This window comes from Apus apus, chromosome 10, assembly GCF_020740795.1.
Source record: "Apus apus isolate bApuApu2 chromosome 10, bApuApu2.pri.cur, whole genome shotgun sequence".
Taxonomy (NCBI): domain Eukaryota; kingdom Metazoa; phylum Chordata; class Aves; order Apodiformes; family Apodidae; genus Apus; species Apus apus.
Window position 1 is genome coordinate 17,555,437 of NC_067291.1, and position 21,493 is coordinate 17,576,929.

At 40.6% G+C, this 21,493-nt stretch overlaps 3 protein-coding genes across 7 annotated transcripts in view; 1 reads left to right on the forward strand and 2 right to left on the reverse strand.

Moving 5' to 3' along the window:
* Positions 1 to 267, reverse strand: part of LOC127388498 (protein FAM169B-like) — a 40,799-nt gene extending 40,532 nt beyond the window's left edge. Inside the window, exon 1 of the mRNA XM_051628048.1 lies at positions 168 to 267. The gene's annotated coding sequence lies outside the window, so the exon portion shown is untranslated. The remainder of the gene's footprint in view (positions 1 to 167) is intronic.
* On the forward strand, positions 127 to 10,727 carry PGPEP1L (pyroglutamyl-peptidase I like). 4 transcript variants are annotated; one of them, XM_051628052.1, is made up of 5 exons: positions 127 to 220; positions 2,799 to 2,851; positions 6,842 to 6,958; positions 7,442 to 7,680; positions 8,669 to 10,727. In XM_051628052.1, the coding sequence occupies exons 1-5, from the start codon at positions 187 to 189 to the stop codon at positions 8,859 to 8,861; spliced, it is 636 nt and encodes a 211-aa protein (XP_051484012.1). In that variant the 5' UTR covers positions 127 to 186; the 3' UTR covers positions 8,862 to 10,727. The 4 variants fall into 4 exon arrangements, with proteins under 4 accessions (XP_051484012.1, XP_051484013.1, XP_051484014.1 ...); XM_051628053.1 differs by having other exon boundaries at positions 7,451 to 7,680; XM_051628054.1 differs by lacking the exon at positions 6,842 to 6,958.
* IGF1R (insulin like growth factor 1 receptor) overlaps positions 10,535 to 21,493 on the reverse strand; it is a 175,405-nt gene continuing 164,446 nt past the window's right edge. For both annotated transcript variants that reach the window (XM_051628044.1, XM_051628043.1), the window contains exon 21: positions 10,535 to 18,211. In XM_051628044.1, the coding sequence (XP_051484004.1) occupies positions 17,845 to 18,211 (367 nt within the window). In that variant the 3' untranslated portion in view covers positions 10,535 to 17,844. The remainder of the gene's footprint in view (positions 18,212 to 21,493) is intronic.

Sequence of the window (21,493 nt, forward strand, 5' to 3'; positions counted from 1 at the left end):
GACGTAACAATTATTGCTTTGAAATTTACATGAATCACAAATCACCCCCCTCATGTGAATCCAGACACATCACAGTTTGAAGAAAAAAGGGTGCCCCAAATGAAGAAGTTTGCCACAGATACGTGATTTATAATACTGTTTGGAACTGAAAGACAACAAGATTTCACCTTCTGGAGCATAGATTTCATGGATTCAAATTCCAACACTGTGGTTCTAACTGGTAAGACCTTTATTTTTTTCTTCTTTTAGCTGGAGATGGTTTGCACATGTGCTTGATCTTTGCTGTAAACAGTTCCTGGAACAGAAAACCGGTAGCAAATGGTCACACTAACAATTCCAAATGGAAAATAACTTGCTGCTTTGCCTTCCTAAGAAAATCAGATGCATGTCAGAGGCAATAGACTGCAGTCTGCCCTCTTTGCTGCCATCCAGTTTGGTTTGTTGTTCATTCTCTCCATGTTTTAATCTTTGTTGACATTCTCTGTGATCCAAACCACATAGCTGAAGGCAGTGCAGGCTAGTATTGGACAAAGCTCACCCAAAAGGAGCTCTGAAGCAAGAAAACCAGGTTGCATCACAGTGTCACACAGTCACAGTCCAGAATTAGAGCAACACATGGCAAGTTTCAGGGTCTCAGTTTCACAGAAAGGTAAGGGAGACGTAAACCGGAGATGCTGCCTCATCACTGCTAAACTAGACCATTAAATTTAAATATACCAAAGGAGCATGCCTGAACATGCAGTGCAAGGGACCAAATTTGGGAGTTTCACTTGCTGGCTAGAACTACTGCTGAATCACAGTGGCAGAACCACCAGCTAGAGACTTATGAGCTGTAAAAGGTTAAAGGTCTTAAGGAATGCTGCTGCTCACAATTCTTGTAGCCACTGGCTCATCTAAAGGCAATCATTACACATATCTTGACATGTGAGTTGCTAGATAATTTTCCACTGCAGGTCATCTGAGGACGTAGGAATGAGGTTGAAGCTACATCAGAGAGATTTGCATCTTGCTGTTTTCAATTAAACACTTTTTTTTTTTTAATAGCTGCAAGATGGGCAGAACTAGTTTGTCTTGCTCTACACAGAACTGCAGTCAAACTGCATGGGAGTGCAGAACAGAGCAAGAGCGATTTCCCAACCTCTTAAAAGGCTGACAGTCTGGTTCTCTCCTGTGATATTTATGGCACATACCCTTGATGAGTACACTTCTTAGCATCTTAGTAATTTTTTTCCTCCCCTTAGATGGCCATTTATGTGCAGAAATCTGCTTGTTCAAATAGTTTTAGACTAGTGTGTCCTGTTAATGACACAGGTGCATCTTTAAGCTGTTACAGAGATTATCACAGCAAGCCTCTGTCACATTTTCACATGCTCAGAACATAAACCTGCTGGCAGTGACCCAAGTTTATTACACAGTACCTAATAATATTCAGCCAGTTAGCTCTCCAAGACCTTGCAGGTATTTCAGTACATTAAAACTTATATTTAGTAATTTATTTCCATAGCACAGTTTTATCCTAAGCAGTAGTTTCTTACAGCCACCACCAAGATGCATGTATTTCATTGTGAGCTACTTAACTTTACTAGAATTCTACAGTTCTGCACACACAGGTACACAAACATGGCACAACTACAGCTTCAAAATGAAGTGTCACCCTAATCTTGCTCTGAAAGCAGAGTGGGACAAGTGAAGATTTCTGTGCCCTGCTGATGTTTAATGAGTACTGTTTCCCCTGTTCCCTTCCCATAAAACAAAAATAAACCTGGGGAAAACACTGTAAAAAATATTAGCACCATCAGGCTTTTAAAGACAAAAGATGGAGCAGTTACAAAATAAGTATTAATGAACCAAGAAATCCTTAAAGTCTAGCATTAAGTTGTCATAAGCCTACATTTAGGCTTGATTGTCCCCACGTACAAGTACCTTTCACTGTGCAAAACAGCATTTAAGGATTTTTAAATATTCAACAGTTATAGCATTAAAACCACTTCACAAACTCATTTTCCTGCCACCCAGGATCTAAGACTTGGCAACACCCTGCAGTGAGAAGAGTGAGATTAATAACGATAATGGGACTTTTCCATCAAACTTTGTAATGACAAGATGCCCATCTAGGTCAAAATAGTTTTGTTTTGTTTTTTCTTTTTTATTTAAAAAAAGGTCACAAACAGTTTGCATAAAATTAAATGTAGTATTTAGGATTCAAAGAGTCATCTTCCCTTTCCTTCTCTCTTTTCCTGTGGGGAAAAAATAAAGGGAGACATTTTGCCCAGCACCACAAAAAGCACACTTTCCCTGGCAGAACACTTCAGTTTTCATTTATTTGGATTAAAAATATATATATATATAAAAACAAAATTTTTATCTTTCAAACATTTTCATTAAATACGCAAATCTTTATGAGCTCTAGCAAGGAGAGTGGTGTGCTGCTTGTGACCTGGGAGTACTGAACACCAGATCTTTTAGGAGTGGTATTTCTGTGGTTGATGATCCTTTCTCAAAATCATTTACATGATCTGTCCTATTGGCTTCAGTATATTTACCAGCTCCAGTTAAGCTTATCTCATAAGTAAACCTTGACATGAATCAAGATTGCAGGATTAGTTCTTGTATCAGTGCATATAAAACCCAGAAATACTACTCTCTTAAGTATTATAAGGGCTAAATCCTATCTAAAAAACTCAGCCTCCATAACCAAAAATATTAAGATAAAGAACAAGTGTGTGTGCATACATGTCACCACCTAACCCACAATTGCAGAGCAAGCATAGGATAAAAGCACCTTTCTTTCTTTTCAGGTTTTGGTCCCTTTAGACAATACCTGGTTAATTCTAGCTGGGAAGCAGTGAAGGTAAGCATAAAAAAAGGGAGCAAAGTGGTTTTTTACTTTGTGGAAATCCCAATACAAATTGCTTTCAGGCTTTTCATTCCCTTCAGGAAAGTTATTTCTCATACCTCACTAAACAGAATTGTGCCTCATGGAGCAGCCTCCCAGCATGGAAGAAAGAGGATATTTAAGAAGTGAAACATCATTTTATTTTCAAGACTTGTTTTCCTGTGTTGTTTAAGCCCTTCTCAAAGTACTATTCTTGATTTTTTTAAAGGATATTTTTTACCCAGGTCTCTGATACTAATGCATATGCCACAAGTTCTCTCTATCTTCAGTAAACGGATCATCTCATACCCCAACTCACTTTGTCATGCCTGTGTGAGGCCATTTCCTTCTCATGCAAGTGTGGACTATTGATTTCTTACTGCCTACTTTAGGAACACGAGGCCAAAAGAATGCCAGTTCTAAGCATGTTTTCACATCTCAGCTTTGGTTTCCACTGTCAAATGACAGTGAAGTCCACCACTGAAACTGAAAACAAGGTCAGTCAGATTTCCTCACCCTCAATACACCTTGACTAGCAGTAGCAACATGTCTGAGATGGAGTCTGGAAAATTGTTTCTCTTACAAATTAACTATTACAAATACAAATTAACAAATTAACCTTTCTGGCAAGTAAGCCAAATTCCATTTTCTGAAATCCCCAGGAATCAGATGATAAATGCTCATAAAACTCTCCAGATCTCAATTTATGCAGATTTAGAAAGTGTATTTGTTCCAGATTCTTGGATTTCTTATGTAGCAGTTTATTGTCCCACATGGCCTGGTTTATAGTATGAAAACAGAGTTTTCCAAGAATGTGAGGAGTACCCTGTTGTTTTTGCCTGAGCCCAAGTTCTCATCACAGCACAGGACAACTCACACACCAGGCACTCATCAGTATTGCATCCACGGAGTTCTTATTCCTTAGCAAGTACCCCTCGAGTGTTCAGAGAAAAGGATAGTCAGGTGGATCTGAAAGTAGAGGTGAACCTGTCAATTCTGGGTCATTGAGAAAAGCTTCAGAGCTTTCACAGACACTGTCACATAGCCCAACACAGCTGTCTAGCACCAGAAAGACAGCTTCACTTTTAGAAACCTGTCTCACTAAGTTTTTCATGGTTCTCATAACTCCATTCACCTGAAATACTCTCCTAAAATGTGCATGGAAGCTCCACCAGCAGCACTTTTAACTCTGGAAGTGCAGGACATTCTCTCTGAAGAAAAACCACCACCAAGTATTTACTTACTTCACATTTGCTGGCAGATCACATTGAGTTACTATGATGTGTTACATTTTTGGCACCACAAAGAACCCTCAGAATGCCAGTTCCCCTGAATTATTTATTCCATGTTACAGATTGATGGTTCCATCTAATAACCCTTGATCTGACCCTGTTTCTGTGTCTCCTCCAGAAGCTCTTGTCTGGCACTTGGCAGCTAAACAACCTATCAGGGCAGTCTACTATCAAGGTCAAAGTACCCAGTTAATAGGGCACAAATGTAAGTTGAGTGACAACATTCACAGTAATTAAACTGTTAGTGCAAAGAACAGGTCACATTTCCAACTGCTTCTGGGAACTATGTTTGCTATCAGGAGATCAGGATCAGATCTCTGAGTGCAGTTTTTCATCCTGCCACTGACCATGTGGTCTTTGGAAATCTGTCATTTAATCTCTCCGTCCTCTCTTCCCTCTGCTTTAGTTTCATCATTTATGAAAGTAAAATGACATTGCTACTTGGTTCCTTCATTTCTCTTCTGGAACTTTCTGACATCCCTAAAGCTTTAAAAAGATATCTGTAGGATTAAAAACAATCAAACAACCTAAAAAAAAACCCAAAACCCCTTTGTTTCCAACATACAGACCAACTAGGTCAACTGGTAACTTCTCGTTTTCTTTACCAGCAAAAGCCTTTTTGCATGAGGTTCAAAAATGCATGAGGTTTGCATGAGGCCCCCTGCCTCCCTGCCTGGCAACCCAAATAGTGAAAACTCAGGTAAACTCACTGGAATTTTCTGGAGTTTTCTTTCCTTATTCAACCACAAAAGACAGGCACTTGTTTCCTGAATTAACTCACCAGTGTGAGCTCTAGTTTCCAGATCCAGCCATCCTCCTCCAACCATCTTCAGTCCCTCACCTGATATGCAAAAATAGTTTTGGTTGAGGCTGAGACAAGGAACAACCACTTTATTGTTTGTTCCAGATTTGCAAAACATCTGGTCTAACAGGGCATAAGCCCATAGTTAGGATTCTCAGACAACAAACCAACACACGTTACTGACAACATGCTGAAATTACCAAGGACACAAAGAACTGTCTCCCTTTCCCTCCAATCTCAGCACTTTGCTATTGGTCAGCACTTGGTTTCCTCCTGCACAAAAGTATTTCTCTGTTCCTTGCATGACAAATGGTGACAACAGAACCTCAGTCCAGAGAGGAAAACAGCCCGACCACTTACTTTGGGCCTCCAAATTCTGTACCAAAGTTACAGGTAGTCAAGTCCTCTCCACTTAAAAAGGAAGAATCTTATGAAATGTTAAAATTAAAGATGCTTTAGAAAAGAAAATGCTAATTGTGAACCAGCTGGGGTTTTCTTTTTTGGAAGCCAACACACAGTACAGCATTCTTAAGCAAGATGATGCAACGGTCTCTCACAGACTGTCAGCACCCAGAGGAAAAGAGGCTGGCACTGTTCTCTGAATGTGTTTACTTCCCTGCAAGCATTGTTTCCTTGCTTGTGTCAAATAGTTTATTGAGCACAGCTAATCAATGTTTCCGCTGACAAGAAAATGGGAACAGTTTATGCAGGAAGCCAGTGTTGAAGGGCAAATTTCCCACTTAGCACAGCTTAGAACCGTGGGCCCCATCCACACAAGTATCCTTACTGAGAAATAAAAGCTTGAGAAGACAATGACATTTAATAAAAAGTTACAGATTTCTTGGGCTAATTACATACCTGTGTGACTGACTTTTTTCCTACGCCCGCCTTAGAAGCTTCATCTGTGCCCTCTTTTGGTAGCGGTCTACTGAAATGCAACAGGGATTTTCAACTACCATTGTAAGTTTTGTGGCACAAAAGTTTCTACCTCTGATGCACTCCTTCTGCACCTTGCCATTGCAGCAGCCTATCTCTGCTTAGAGGCTTATGCCTTGTTTGTTAGCCCTGTTCCACTGACAAAGGAATTTCAAGTCATTTCCACATGTTGTTTATTCTCCAAACCATCTTCCAACCATCTGGCCAATCTGCTGCTTTGAAGAGTGCTTTTCTTTCACCTCAATCCTGGGAAAAGGTTCTGTGTGGAACTTCAACTCTATAGAAATGACAGAAAAATAACATCCCAGTAAGTGACATTTCCTTTTACTGGGGAATCATATTATAGACCAAAAAAAGAAATTAAACCCATTCTACATGTGACCTTCCTCATGTTGACAGACACCCACAGCACAGCTTTACCTGAACCAGTCCAGTTCCAAGCCACTTGAGTGGACAGCTTATGTAAATCCTCCCTCATGTGTCTCTTCAGAAGTGCAGGTTTATCTCCTAGATCTTTCAGAGTAACAGCTCTTACCTAAAATAAAAGCCTATTTAGATGCTAGCAAGTGCAGACCCTTTCTGAGAGATTCTGTATTTCTTGGTTCTCCATGAGCTAGTCCCTAAGCTATAAACACTCACACTCTTTGGAGACTGAGCATCCCCCTTTGGGAAATTCAACAATGGCTCCACATGGACATGACATTAGGAAATGGGTTAGAATATTTTAGTCTCTTCCAGTTAAAAAATGGGGAGCTACCACAAACCAAATGAATCTCAGTGCAGACCAGTGTTTAGGAACCACAGGTCAGAGAGAAGTACGTTGCTCTTTTGTGTTGTTTTTTTTTTTTTTTTCTCAGTTGGATCTGACTGATTTCTTTATCACAGTCTGAGAAATCTATTTCTCTGACAAGCCTAGTGTTGTTTTTGTAAACACAGGAGCTGGCCAAGAGAGGCCTTGGTAAAAACATAGATCTCCAAATCATGCAGCTGCCAGTGGTTTACCAAAAAGCAAAGGAGCAAGTCTTCAAGATATGGATGACTCTTCAGCCACTGGTGAGTAATTAGAAAGTTACACAATTTTTCATAATTATTATTCTGAGTGGAGCTTTAAAAACATCTCCAAAAGAGTACTGCACAGTGTGGGCATCGGACAACTCTGCAAAGTGACTATTAAAACTGTGATAAAGGTTTCAAACTGAAATTTGGAGCACACAGTAATTAGCATCCTGTTTTAACCCCGTGCCATTTAAACAGCATAACTACACACTGAACCAGGAAAAAAATAATAAAATCCACCATGAAGTGCAAAAAAGGTATCCCAGCTCTAAGATGACTTGACAAAACAAAAAACAAACTAAAGCACAATTTTATTTATAAGATTATTTATAGTATCTTATAGAAGTTTTCTTTAGGCATAAACTACAGCAAGGCTCCCGACCTTGAAGCCAGTACTTCACATCATGCTTGGCACTGTTGCATTACATGTTTTTAAAAAACAGGTCTCATTTTTAATTTCCTGTTATTCTCTCTGGTGAGAAAAAACAGCTTGCTGTTCACGTTGGGCTGGCTTCATCCGCCAAAGCACTCATCATCCTGGAGCAGTGTGGGAAGAACAAAGGCTACCAAGAGATGGATGCTTGTGGTTTTCACCCAGAAGGTGGCTGCTGCATGCTAGATGGCCCGGAAAAGATTGAATCTACAATTAATATGAAGACTCTCTGGAAAAACATTTCAGTGGAAGGGATTGATATCATCTTTTCCAGAGATGCGGGAAGGTAAATACTGCATATCAGGGTTTCACATTAAAGCAGAAGGAACTCAATCAGTTCATTTAACCTTGAAGAATCTTTGCAATGACTTCTCTAACCAAAATCACTTTGAAGCAAAGTCTTCACAGGGACACAAGTATAAAATTGGTATAAATTTAAATGTTATGTAAAGCAGCCCTCATGAAAAGCTACAGCCAGTAGATATTTTTCCATGGATTTGTAAATTCCAAAAGAAACAAGTTTCAACGTAGCACACCCTGTGATTAACAACCCCAGTAAACCTGAGCCATTAAGGCAGTCTGAAAGCAATACTGACTAGTAGCAGATTTTAATCTATTTTTCCCAACTGGGAGGGATGCAAAATGTAAATACACTGAAGAACAGAGCAATTACAGGTACCTTAGAACCAAGTCTGTGATCTCACTGTGTGTTTCAGCAGTATTGAAGCCATTTTCTGTTATGCTGGTCTTCATTCAAAGGGAAAAAATAAAAATCAATTTTTATTGAAAAAATGAAAATCAATTCATTTTGACCCCTAATTTCAGGATATGCACCTGCAAGTTAACAGGTAGGGTGGTAAGGAAAAAAACCCCTCCAGCTGGTGAGATTGTGTGATTTACACAAAAAACTGTATCAAAGTTACCTACTGAAATTGCATGGTTGTAGTTTCCAGTGGGCTCTGTTACCTTTCCCATCTCAGACAGCTTATACAAGCCTGGAAAACAATGCACCTCTTGTGATTTTTTTCTTATTCAAAGTTCCTTCTGGGTGGGTGCCTGAGAAACCAAGCCATCAGATAAGAAACACTGGTTTCTCCAACTTTGTTTATTTCAGCATATCCTTTACTCACTAAGCAAATATGGTTTTAATAATTTCATAAACCAGATCTGGTTTGGCTACATAAACGATACTTAAACATAATCAAAGCTTACTGTTCCTTAATTCAAGCTCCTTAATTCAGGTTCCTGGTTTTGTTTTGTTCTGAATACTGCAGGTATATCTGTGACTTCACCTACTACACTTCCCTGTATTACGGCAACGGGAGAGCGGCGTTCATCCATGTCCCTCCACTATCCAAAGGGGTCACAGCTGACTTTCTAGGAAAAGCATTACAGACAATTATCTTAGAAATGTTAAAACAGTGTGGGGAAGAGAGAGAGACGGATCATGTAAGAATGAACACCTAAGGACTTCTTAGAATGCAATTCCTTACTCTCTTAAATGAAGCAACTCTAAAGATTATTTGAAAAGCTAAGAGAAAGGACTTTATATTCTGTGTTATTTTCAGGGAAACTGCCTTAACAAAACCCAAAGAACTGTATAAATCTCTCTTTAGTGTAAAAAGCTTGAGAGAAAAAAACAAATGTCTGTCTTGCTAACAATGATGAGGTTGCTTCAGATTCAAGGAGACGTGAAAATGGACTTAGAACATTTTAGACATACAATCCTAGTTCTGTTGGTTAGAAGGACACAAAGACTTGCTGAACTAAGATGGATGCTTAGAGCTGTAGGGACATTCAGCACTGGATGGACAGAAGAGAAGGCCCCCACAGCCCCTGTCCAAGTACAGAGAAACAGTTCAGCCCTACAAAGTACCCACAGGAAAAAAAGTAAATACAAGCAGGGATTTTGTTATGTGATGCTCTACAATTATCTCTTAGTGACCTGCTCTAAATGCTGTTTCTACTTCAGAAATGGGCTACAAACCCAGAGGGACTTAAAAGAAAGTAAACAACAAGATGGAATCCAGCCAGAATTGTAATGCTATTAGTAATTTGGGTTTCAACTGCCTGACAACACCACTTATCCCAAATGCTCAGTGCCTGTCCCAAAGGAAAACACCGTGGTCCTTCCACAGAGCACAGCAAAAAGACAGCAGTCTTCCAGCAGAACAGGTCACAGCTATCCAGGGATTAGACATCAAAATCAGGAGGCTAGCTTGTCCCAAGAAAGGCAAGAGCTGAAGCACTGTGCTGTGGCACATTGTTTCTTACAGAACAGGAAACTAATGAGATCCCATACCGTAAAACTTGGAATCAGACAGTGACAGATCACTTCTGTGCCTCCCTCCTGCCAAGCCCGGCTCCTCCATCTCTCAAACACAGCTCTATACAGAAGGACTGAAAGCCAAGTATGACAGGTTTATAGCACTTCCATCCTCCAGTACCAGGGAATGTCAATGCACACTCTCCTTGATAATCCTGCTAGTACCATGACAGACAAGTATGACACAAAATTATCAGGTATTTTTCAAAAGCAGTGACTAGGACAGCAGCAGCTTCATTTGGACACCTGAGATTTCTCCAGGGAAACAAGAGCCCATTCCCCAAGTATCACGTCAGTAAGAAGGACATCAGACAAACCTAAGAGCACAGACAGATGGAGCTTTGTGTCACCAGTGTACCTCATTTCAGTCAGCACTTGGATGACAAGTCAGAGGAACTGGAAACACCAAGATAATTCTAGTTTCCTTACCACTGTCTTTTTCAAGACTGTTGCTGAAAACTGGCAAGCACGTGCTGGATGGCTGAATGTCTCACCTCTGGATTGCTGCAAGGGTAAATAAATAAGCAGGTTTTCTTCAAATAAATAAATAAACGATCTTACCTTATTCAAGCTAACTACCTACTGCAAACCAGGACTCCAAGTCCCATTCAGAAAGAGTCCACAAGATCAGTGTCACTGGATGAAAACACTTCAGACTTCAACACAATGTAATGGCAGTACTGACCCCTACTAAGATTTACTCAGAGTAGCTCAATTAAAGGCAGCCAAAAAGGACAGAAGAAAAACACATTTACTCAATTTTTTCTAACCTCTACTTGCTTCACATACAGAGCAACAAATTGAAACAGACAAATGCATACAGAATTCTTTTATTTAACTTAAATCATGTAGTACTGAAACTACTAGAAAAAAGCAGAGTAAGAGAAACTAAAGGAGCCTTAGCTTCAGCCATTCAAAATAGACAAAGTTTCTTCTTTTCATAATGTAAAGAATCCCGAGTATATCGCAATAACAGGAATAAATTCTTACAACAGAATATACAAAAACATTTTGAATTATTTTTTTTTATCTACTGATTCATTTTAATATAAACACAGGAATTTCTTTAGGAATAATTTATACACAGCAAGTCTTTTTATGTAATAAATTGGCCATGTTATTGTTTAATTTTCTCTTTAAAAAAATTTAAACAAGAAAACTTGGAAAATGTATTTGCAACTGCATCCATTCCTTAGCACTTTCTAGTTTAGTTTTTGTCCCAGAGGTAGACAAACTCTGGCCAATCCTTTCATCTCAAACCTCACTGGTTCAGAAAACAGAAGAGCTGATTTTTCAACAGTATCTAAATCATTGCAACACTTCCACAACAACCTCAGCCAAATTTAGGGGGAGTGAGGGAGAAGGGATCTTCAGTATTCTTAAATAAAAATAAATAGGGACCCTGCCTCGCTTGTTTCAACAAAGCTTCAAATGGTGCTCGACATCTTTAGAGGCTGCATACAAGCTTTTAAAGTGATACGAAATCTGCAAATAGTTCTTCAATAGCCATTATGAAAGACATCTTCCCTCTGTCTCTTACACAGTCACATCCTTCAAACCACGTGGCCACCACAAAGCAGGTACTGGACAGCACAAGTGAGACTGGGTAGCAGCAAAACCCATTCTGTTTCCCTGACCAGTGAGGTTCTTGTAATCCATTGAGTTAACTGCCCTAGACAGTAAAGTGAAATGACCAGTTAAGATGATCCCACCCCAACCAGAGGGCTCTGGAAGACCAGGATACTGAAGATACAGAACATTTCCCCAACTCCTTTCTTCATCTGCTGTTTACTGGGACACAAAGCTTGAGCAGGTAGGGGGAGAGGGACACGCCGTGGGTTGGACAAGTTAGTGATCCTTTTTGGCATATTGTAAAGCTAGCTAGTAAACTGGTACCATCAAAAAAACCTGATCACATACAGACACACCCATACACAGACACAGAAAAGTGCCCTTAAATTATACTTTAGGCATTTATAAACTACAAACATTTTATAAAATTATTCTATGTACTTACAAAAATGCAATGAAACATTTAATTAGTTCTTGTAAACCAGATCTTCGTCAACTGACTACCCGTAATCTACTGGACTTAAAGCCCTATTGAAAATGCTAATGGTGACTGATCAACAGAACACATACCAAGAAACAGAAGTAAAAAAAGATGAGCACACATGCATATGCACACACACACAAACTGGTGATAGTCTGAAGGTACTTGCAAAACAGACCAACTGTAAGTTGAGACTGATTCACACAGATCGATGGTAACAACCGTTAAACTCCTGGTAAGGAATTTACCAGTCTGGGTGGGAAGTCCAGAGGTTCACTTACAAGTACCAATGATCAGAGCTGTGATACCTGAGCTCTGTTGCTGTCCCACAGACAGAGCTCAGGGAACTATATCAAACTTCTTGCCAAGCCCTGTGTCTCTGTGAATACCCATTTCCACATCCTGCTTCACGTGTCTCCACACAAACATCTCTCAGTTCTGCGCTCCATTTCAGAGCCTGCTTATCGTTTCTGAGCAACCAGCTTCTGAACTGAGGAATCCTTCAAAGCCCTCCTGCCTGTTTATAGTTCTGTATCTTCAGCACCCCTGGCCACTAGTGTTGTATCTACACATCGTTCTTAAACTCTCATCTGCACAACTACTCATGGGTTAAGTTGCAATATCTGGCTTTTATCACTGGTTAGTAAGGAGTGGATCCCTTGCACCTTCCTCCACTGTTGTTCAGCCCAGTGATTAAATACACAGTTGACAAACAAAATAAGAATAACAGGAAACAAGTGTTACTTGTACTAATGGAATGAAAAGGGTTTAAATATATATATATCTATATTATAGATATACATATGTAGATACATATATGTATATATAGATATATATGTATGGAGTTACACCAACAATAGGAGTGTTGCTCACTTATACTGTACCGAACACCCCTCAGCAGTTCCCAGAGGACCTGACAGCAGCTCCATCTGGTGACCAGTCGTCCTGGGCAAACTGGGCTTTTTTTTCTTTTTCCTTTGTTTTTCAAGGCCAAGAGGAGCACCAGTGTGAATACCCCATGAATCCAACAGCCCTTTGAACCCGCTTCAAGGAGCAGAGGCAGCGCGAGGAGCAAGGCCCCAGGCACACAGCCTGGCCTCACATCCTCAGCACACTCAGCTTCTGCCTCTGGTTTCTTGCTGCCCCACAAGAGCACCTCGCTCAGCACCAGGCACTGACACTTGTGTTTACATGGGAGCCACATTCCTTTTGCAACCAAACCACCTTCTGTGCCACCGAGCAGCTTCTAAATGCGAGTCAGGTGAGAACAATGGCCAAGCACTAAAACCAAAGCCGCCTGCTCCCCGCAGCGATGCCAATTTGTTACCCTACTGCATTAAAACATCTTGGTACCATTTGTCAAAATGCTGGTTTTCAGGGCTGGGTGGGCTTTTGTTTTTAATTTATAAACAAATTGGATTACTTTAACTTTATTCAAACATAACTGAAGTTCTAAATAAATTTTCCATACCAGACAAGCCAGTGGTCTCAGGGAAGAACAACATTACAAACCATTTTATGACTCTATCAAGCCAACACTAATTCTCAGTTGTTCACATGCACAAACAACTTGATTTACTGTCCAAGGGAAGTCAGCATGAAAACCCCATGTGAATAAAGCTATTCAAAATGCACAAAACAACAACAACAAAGCTATGGAAACAAACAGAACAAAAAAGGAATTAAGCTTGAATTGCAAACACAGAACGCAATGGTATCATGAAGGTGGTTTGGTCCAGGAGAGCTGACTGTCATCACACATGCCTGCGTGATGCCATGTGACTGTCTTCTACTGAAGTGCTTTCTGAAATGTTTATCCTGATGGGCGCTACATCGTTAGTGTTTCTTCCTAATGCATTTTAAAACCACCTACATACAAGTATAAAAACCAGTAACTTGGACAGTTTTAACAAAACCCTCCTAGCCAGCTGAAAGATCTGAGGATCTCCAGTTGTGGTAGTCAATATGTGCAAGAGAGGGGAACAGTCACTGCACCAAAAGGTCATTGGAACCTCTTAAAAAAATGGAGAACCGGAATAATCTGGGAAAAACTTCAAATTTTGCTGGTTTCTCAGGGCTAGAAAGAAATGCTCCCTTGAAAGACAAACTCTGTAGTACTTCACCACAGCACTATGTTCAAGAGGCCACGCACAACTCCATGTAGCCAAGCACCACGTTATTCAGATACCACAACCAACACCTGCACCAACAGCTGCCAGAGCTGGAAAAAGAGAAACATTATACATCAAGCAGCCAGCAAGCCCGTGTTAGTCCTGTGTGCTTGTAAACCAGTTACACGCTGTCAGAGGGCAGTTAAAATTTGATGGCTGGTCCATCAGAATCCACAGTTATGAAGCATATAAACAGGGGAAGAAAAGGGAACTCAATTTTTACTGGCACATTAAAAGAAATCAATCCAATGTTAGTTTTGGAAAAAAAATAAAAAAAAAAAAAAATCAGTGCTCTCATCAAACAGAAGCAGCAAAGATCCAAAGCTGTAAACTCAATGTAGTAGTATCACCAGGCAGCCTGTGACAGGTTTTTTCACTGGTTTTGGTGTGTTTTTTTCATCAAGAAAGCAATGCTACTGCTGTACAAGCCAATTTATTTTTAGGTGCTGAATCAGCCAAGTCTTTTTGGTGCTTGTGGCATCTGAGGGAAAACTGGCAAGAATGACTTAGCCCATTCTACAGGACAAAGAGAAAGAACCACTCCCTTTAGGCAATTCCTCTGGACCTTCAAACACTGTCAACAATTGATTTCTGCAATGGATTTAATCAAATACCCAAAATTTGAAGTCCTTGTACCAGGTCAGCCCTGTTTCCACTCATCTAAACACAGTGTTTTCTTGCTGAACTGGGGACTTGCTGTGATAGTCCTCATCTCTGTGTTTCCTTAAAGAATGGCCACCCTAAGTCAGCCAAGGCTTGAATTCCTCCTCATCATAATAAATTGAAACAAAAAATTTGGAGAAACTCCTTGGAATTGAGGCAAATATTTTGAAGTGACCCTTTGTGACAGGCAGTGACTGTTCCCCTCCAGAACCTAGAGCATGTGGTATATGGAGTGAGAGGTTACCAGTATCAACGGCATTTATTGGCTGCTGAGAAATGTGAGATGTATCTTTTGTATATACACACATATAAAAAAATAAGAGTGAGGTAGATAAATGTTTGAAAAAAAAAAATAAAAAACTGTCCCCCTGTCATACTCAAAAACCCTTATCTCAGTATTTAAATTTATTATGGGGCATCTCTACAGTGATTTAAACTGATATCACAAAAATAAATAAAAATCCTACATAGAATACCTTCTTAATTAACTTTTTTTGTCTTTTTCATTTTTAAAAGGGAAAAATAACTATGGGACAGAGGCAAGAGAAGATAATGGGACCTAAACTACACAAGCAAAAAGCACTACAAACTTTTAAAAATCTCCAGTCAAAACTAGCAATCAGTATATTTTAACTCTTTGTTCTTACTCAAAAGATTTCAACATGTTCCATCCCAGAACCACCTCTTCACTGCCATCATTTGCTTGGATCAGTGCTAAACAAAGGCTTAGATGCTGTAACTGACCTAAGACGAGCAACTGGTACGGCTCCTTGGTTGTAGACTTTCTGATGGCCCCTCCTTCCCCTTTCACCAAGGCTTCTGCAACTGAACAAACAAGCTTACTCATTTTCTTTTGTTCTGAGGTTTGGTCTATGATTTAAGCAACAAGCTTGTACTTGTACAGGTTTCCATAGCTGCCAACACGTAACTGTTTGCTAGCCAAGCCCCTGGCCCCAGCTACATGCTTTCCACCCAGCCCCATGGAAATGGTGTAGTGGGTTTGTGTTGGTTTGGTTTACTGTTGGTTTGTTTTATTTTGTTTTTAACCAGGGGTGCAAAGTGCAACCCGGGGTGCCCTTCGTGAGGGCTTCCTCATTAAGAAGGAAAAAAGCTGGGGTCTGCTGGAGCCAGGTGTTCAGTAGCCACCCTAAGGATGCCTGGCATCACCAGCTGTAACTGGTGTAGCTCTTGTTCACAGGGTGGGAGGGTTAGAATAGTCTGTTTAAAAATCAGTGACCCAAAAGCCTGGTGTCTGCTGTTGCACCCAACAAATACAAAAAGTAATACATATATATGTGTGTGTCTATGTGGGGAGTGTGTGTGGGGATGGTGGGTGGATGTGTGCCACAACCAAAGCGGGGAGGGATGGAGGGGTAGGACCCTGGTACAACAATGAATATAAACACTGAACAAGAATGTACTAAATATTTAACCTCTTTTTTTTTTTTTCTGACCTGAGTTTGTATCATGCCTTGCACTGTAAGAGACTCGCATGCTGTCTGGGCAGAGGTTAGTGGGAAGGAAGGAAAACTGGGGTTTAAAAACACCACACACCACAGCACTGCTAGAGTGTTTCGTGCAGGGTGTCCCTTCTTTCTCCGTATCGCCCTCAAAAGCCCTGTAGCCCACACAGCCAAGATGTTGTAAAACAACTAATGGAAAAAAAGTAGAAGAAAAAAAAATAAAATAAAAAAAAAGAGGAGAAAATGTATTTATAAAAAGGCATTAAACAGTTCATGGCAAATCATATGAAAGGTATCAGTTACTGGGAAGGAGGAAGTAGAGGTTACACACTATAGTACAAAGCATAAGAAAATTTGTTGAAGTGGGAGGGAAGGGAAGGAGGGCAGACCTGAAGGTTTTCATAGATTAAATCCACAAAGATAAAGAACAAAAAAAATAGCAGCTTTTTTCTGTACAGACATATAGATGAGTATCTGAACCGTAAAAAAGTTATAAAAGTGACACAAAAGACAATGTGTATGCAAATGATCCATGGTCTAACATAGAACTGCAAGACCCTTCAAGAAGTCTTAATAATAAAGAGAAAAGGTCAACAAAGCATCATAGACTTGAATCCGGTTACTGTTTTTTTTTGTCTTCTCCAATTTATGTTTCTAGGTGGTTTTTTTTCCTTGCAAGCCTGTGAAGGAAGGCAGGTTGCACCGATGGAGATCTCTGCCGGGTATTCTCATGGTTTTCATCTCTCATTTTTGGCGTGCAGTTGACTTTTTTGTACGAAATGCACGTTTGTTTAGCTCACCACTGCCAGTTTTGTCCAGAATTCATTGGGATGGGGACAGGGCTGTTTCTTTATCCCACCCCTTTTATCTTCTCCATCACAAGAAAAAAAAAAGAATCACCACATTTTGTCCAGTTTTGAAAAAAGATCTAGACAATTTCTTTTTTCTTTTTTTCAATTTTTTTTTAAATACCAGTGTATGATTGAATAGAACATATTGGTCAGGATCTCTTTGAAACAGAGCAGTTGATTACTGTGCTCCTTCCACGCCTACAAAAAAAAAAAATCCCAACAAAAAAAAAACCCAAAGAGTTCAGTTTTTTGGCAAAATTTGGCAGCGTTGAAAATGGTAACGACCTCCGATGAATGATGGCCCTTTTTTATTCTTTTACATGTTCCTAAAAAGATTAAAGAGCAACATTAAAAATCCAGTCTTTTTTAGTTTAGCTTTTTTTGTGTGGTTTTCTTGTTTGTTTGTTTTTTTGTTTGGTTTTTTTTGTGTTTTTTTTTTAATAAAGACCTACAGTGTCGGGCAGGTGCTTGCAAGGGTACCAGGGAGCCACCTGGCCTGCGATATCTTTGATCTGATAAAAGTGCTGTAGGGTTGAACTTGCGCGCAGATATGTTTCCCATTATGAAGCAGAGAGAGAGACAGATAGAAAGAGAGAGGAGAGAGAGAGAGAGAGAGACAGACATCAGATCTCAAGTTTTCTGTTGCTATTTAAGTGTTAACATTAGAGTTTTAAAAGGCCAACTGTGTGCCCCATGAACGGAGTCCTTTACTGAAACAAACATCTGCTTGCATATTGAAAAAAGAAAAATACGATAACTCGTTTACTGAAAAAAAAAAAAAAAGGGTTCTCCCAAGTGCAGCTATGGCAGTTCTGAAGATCCACTGAGGTACAGTAGGCTGTTGAATATATTGTAGTTTTCTTTCTTTCTTCCCCCAATGCATTTCTCTGTGTTTTACTCGGGCGAGATTCTGGCTCCAGGGATCAGCAGGCCGAAGACTGGGGCAGCGGCAAGGCCCTCTCGTTCTTGCGCCCCCCGTTCATGTGTGCGTACGGCTGCCGCTCCTCGAAGCTGGCCCGCAGGACCACCACGCCGGGGCCGTTCTCAGCTTTGTGTCCTGAGTGCTTGTCAGTGGGTTGGAGGGTGGAGGAGGGGTCTAAAGGAATGCTCTCCATGTTTTCAGTCTCCAGGTCAAGCTCCTCTGTATCCGGAGGCTTGTTCTCTTCACTGTAGAAGAAGGAGACCTCTTTGAACGCTGGATCCAGCTCGTCTTTGATGCTACCGATGATTTCCAGGAAGGAGGGTCTCATTTTGGGGTTGTACTGCCAGCACATGCGCATCAGTTCAAACCTGGACAGGAAACACACAGCAAAACCATTAACCGAGGTGTTTCAGAGCCCTGGCTGGAGCCCAGCCAACCATGACTGAAGGAGACAGCACGGTTTAGGAAATCCATCAGCTCTGATGGGAGACCAAGTGACAGAATTCTCACAGGTTGAGATCTTTGTGCCACGTTTCGACCTTCCTTCTAATAATTTATTTGCTTCTATAGCTCCTATCTCAGCCTTCTCCACTCCCTTGCTCATAAAAGTCTAGTGGATGCCTCACCTCCAGGAGCTTTTCATACTTTAACTTGATATTTCTCTCTTTTTCCTCCAAAATATCCCATGCTTGCTACACGGAACTACATGATAGTGTCTCTCAGAGTATCTTTTTTCACACAACCAAACCCTTCCCTACCTTATGAATACTGTCCTGAAAAAAAATTAAAATAGGAAATACACACAAGGTAAAGCACCACTTTTCTCCCCTGAAAGAAGAAAATTACATTAAAATTGTAAACCCCCAGAGACATTTGCCAATTTCAAAGACATTTTCTAATATTTTATTTTTAAATTATGATGTTTTCATTTACAGCCAGGGATGCATTAATATTTTACAGAGTGTGAGATCATCTGTTTAAGCACATCCATGATTAGATCTGCATGATGCCCTGTGCTGGCAAAACAAAACCACCAAATGAAACAGGAACATGTACATAATGAAAACAGTATTTTCATGACACAGCAGAATTGGATATTCCTGAGAGATGGCCCTGAGCTTTAAACACAACACAAGAAAGGATTTCACAGCCTGTGAAGGTGGAATAGGGATGTCTTCTGCTCACACAGCACAAGTAATAGAGCAAATTTAAGTAAGAAAAGGAAGATTAACATTAATTCCTCCAGCCAATCCTCTATATACACAGCACTGAGAGGAACACACTGTGTGTAGGAAGCCACCACTGGCCACAACTACTGTTTTCTGTGCTAGAGTAAGAATACATCGAAAAAGGCATCGCAAAGAAAAATCTATCCGTTAAAGTAACGTTCTGGAGAGTCCTTCACACCTCTGACTTACCTTCCAGCACTGTGACCAGCAGCCTAGGACAGTGGCCAGGCTAGGTTTGGTTCCCCACCTCTGCTGACCTTCCTGTGGAAGGTAAGCCAGGTCACCTAAACCTTCAGCTTTGGTTCTATAAAACAACAATACCATTTTCCTAACTTCCACAGATTTTCAGGAAGTAAGCAAGCAGTTCTAGCTGATGTTTTATTTAGCTTCCACTGCCTTATGCCCTGGCAGCACTTAACTAAATCTCTGCAGCACCATGTGGAATTTTTTATATATTTTTTTAACTAAAAAGAGATACAAAACCAAACAAAAATGTATTCCTTTTATGAACAGCACCATAGTCCATCACAGAGCAATGTCTTAATGTCTCCAGGGTCCCTACTCTAGAACCAACCCTTCAACAGGACTGGCACCCAGCTGGAAAAACCTGGGCTCTGAAGCCTGTGGTTGTGCATTGCTGCCCACAGCAGGGTCTGGAGTCTGGGAACCCTGTCCTGAAAAAAAACCCAAGCAAAGAAATCCCCTCCTTGGGAAATACTGCTGCACTTCCTCATCGGGTGCTCTGTGTTCTCCACTGACATGAACCAGCAAGGAGACAAGCTGCTGTGTTTGGGATGCAAACACTGCTGAGAGCACTTAAACCAAAACAAAAGCACTCTGAAGTGCATTTGAAGTCACAAATATTCCCGTTAGAGCTCAGTTGGCACAACTCTGCTTGAACAAAAAGCCAGCCACCTGAGAATGGCCTTGTGACACCCAAAAAGCAGCTGGCAGAACCAGTCTGTGCTGGGAGAACTCCCTGAGTACTCAAAGCTGTGTTGTAACAGGCACGTAGACATACAAACACTCCTCAGCTATTGCTTGGGTTTGAGCCTTTAAAAAGTCTTTCATAGTGAAAGTGAAGCCAAACTATAAAACTCCACTATACCCTCACCCACAAACGAGGAGGAAAGCTTGATACATAAATATATAAAATCCATTTCTGTTACTTCATTGCTGTTTCCCTTCCAGCTGACTGCTGCGTCCCTGAATAGAAGCCTCGGCTGGAGCCAAGAACACTGGATATTCACTGGCGCTTCGCCCTGAGGCCTAAGGGCAACACTAAGGAGATACCACAAGCAGTGGAGTAATGCATGTGACATCAGCACAAACAAGGACATGTGATGTTTCTTTTAAGCCATTCCAGATTTAAAAGCCCTGCAGAGCTCCCATAAAAGGATTTTTTTTTTCTTTTTAACTCTGTGGGTTCACAGACCTTGCTTACATTATATGAAAAAAAAAAAAACAACCAACAAACCAAACACAACCAAAAAACAAAACCTCTTTCCAGAAGACAATGGAAGAATTTACAGGCTGTTAATATAACCTGAGTAGTTTTTATAAAGTGTGTTCCTGACTGGTGGCAAGTGAGCTCAAGGAAGCTGCAGGCATTGTCATGAGATACAGGAACACCAGTATCTTTCCCATGCATCTTTTGCTCAAAGAACTGAGCAGAAACTGAGTTACTTTTTGCACTGAGACAGTAAAAAACAAAATGGAAAGTCACCATAGAAGCTGCATTCCATTGGAGCATGTGTTTGTGCTTTGCATCAGACTTGATCTGGTGGGGAGCAGTGAAAAGACCTCTCCTGTTCTGCTGCTGCATGCTGACACCACCTCTGCGCTGCAGACCCCGGCTTCTAACCGAGCGCTCAGCAGGAACAAAGGGAAAATCAGCAATGCCTAAATAGTCTAGTCATCTACAATACATGTGGGGGAAGCAATTTTGCTTCAAAAACAGAGTGGAATTCCAGCCTCCACAACTTTTAAAAGCCCCATGGGAACACACTGTCTGAGAGCTTCAGCTGTAACAAACCTTCTTGCCACACAGCCATCACCTGATGAACACTGCCAGAACAATGGCCGTACATAAAAACATAACTTATTACACAGGAAGAGGAGAAAAACAGCAGAGCTCCCCCTGGCACCATCTTATTGAACCATCTGTCTTTTTTGCGTGGTTCTGTCTGTAAAACCATGCAAATTATGCCAAGAGGGTGTAGCATAAATAGACCTGAGTCTTGTTTCACCTTGTGTAAGAGTAAAAAGCCTCTAGAAACACCGTCCCCTTTGTGCTTGGCCCTTTCACAGGGATTTCCCACCTCTCTGAACCACAAGACAACTGCACCATAAAATCCTTCTTTGCACAAGCATCTGACACGACCAAGCTGCAGAAAACAACCTCTCCAGTTCTTCAAGTGT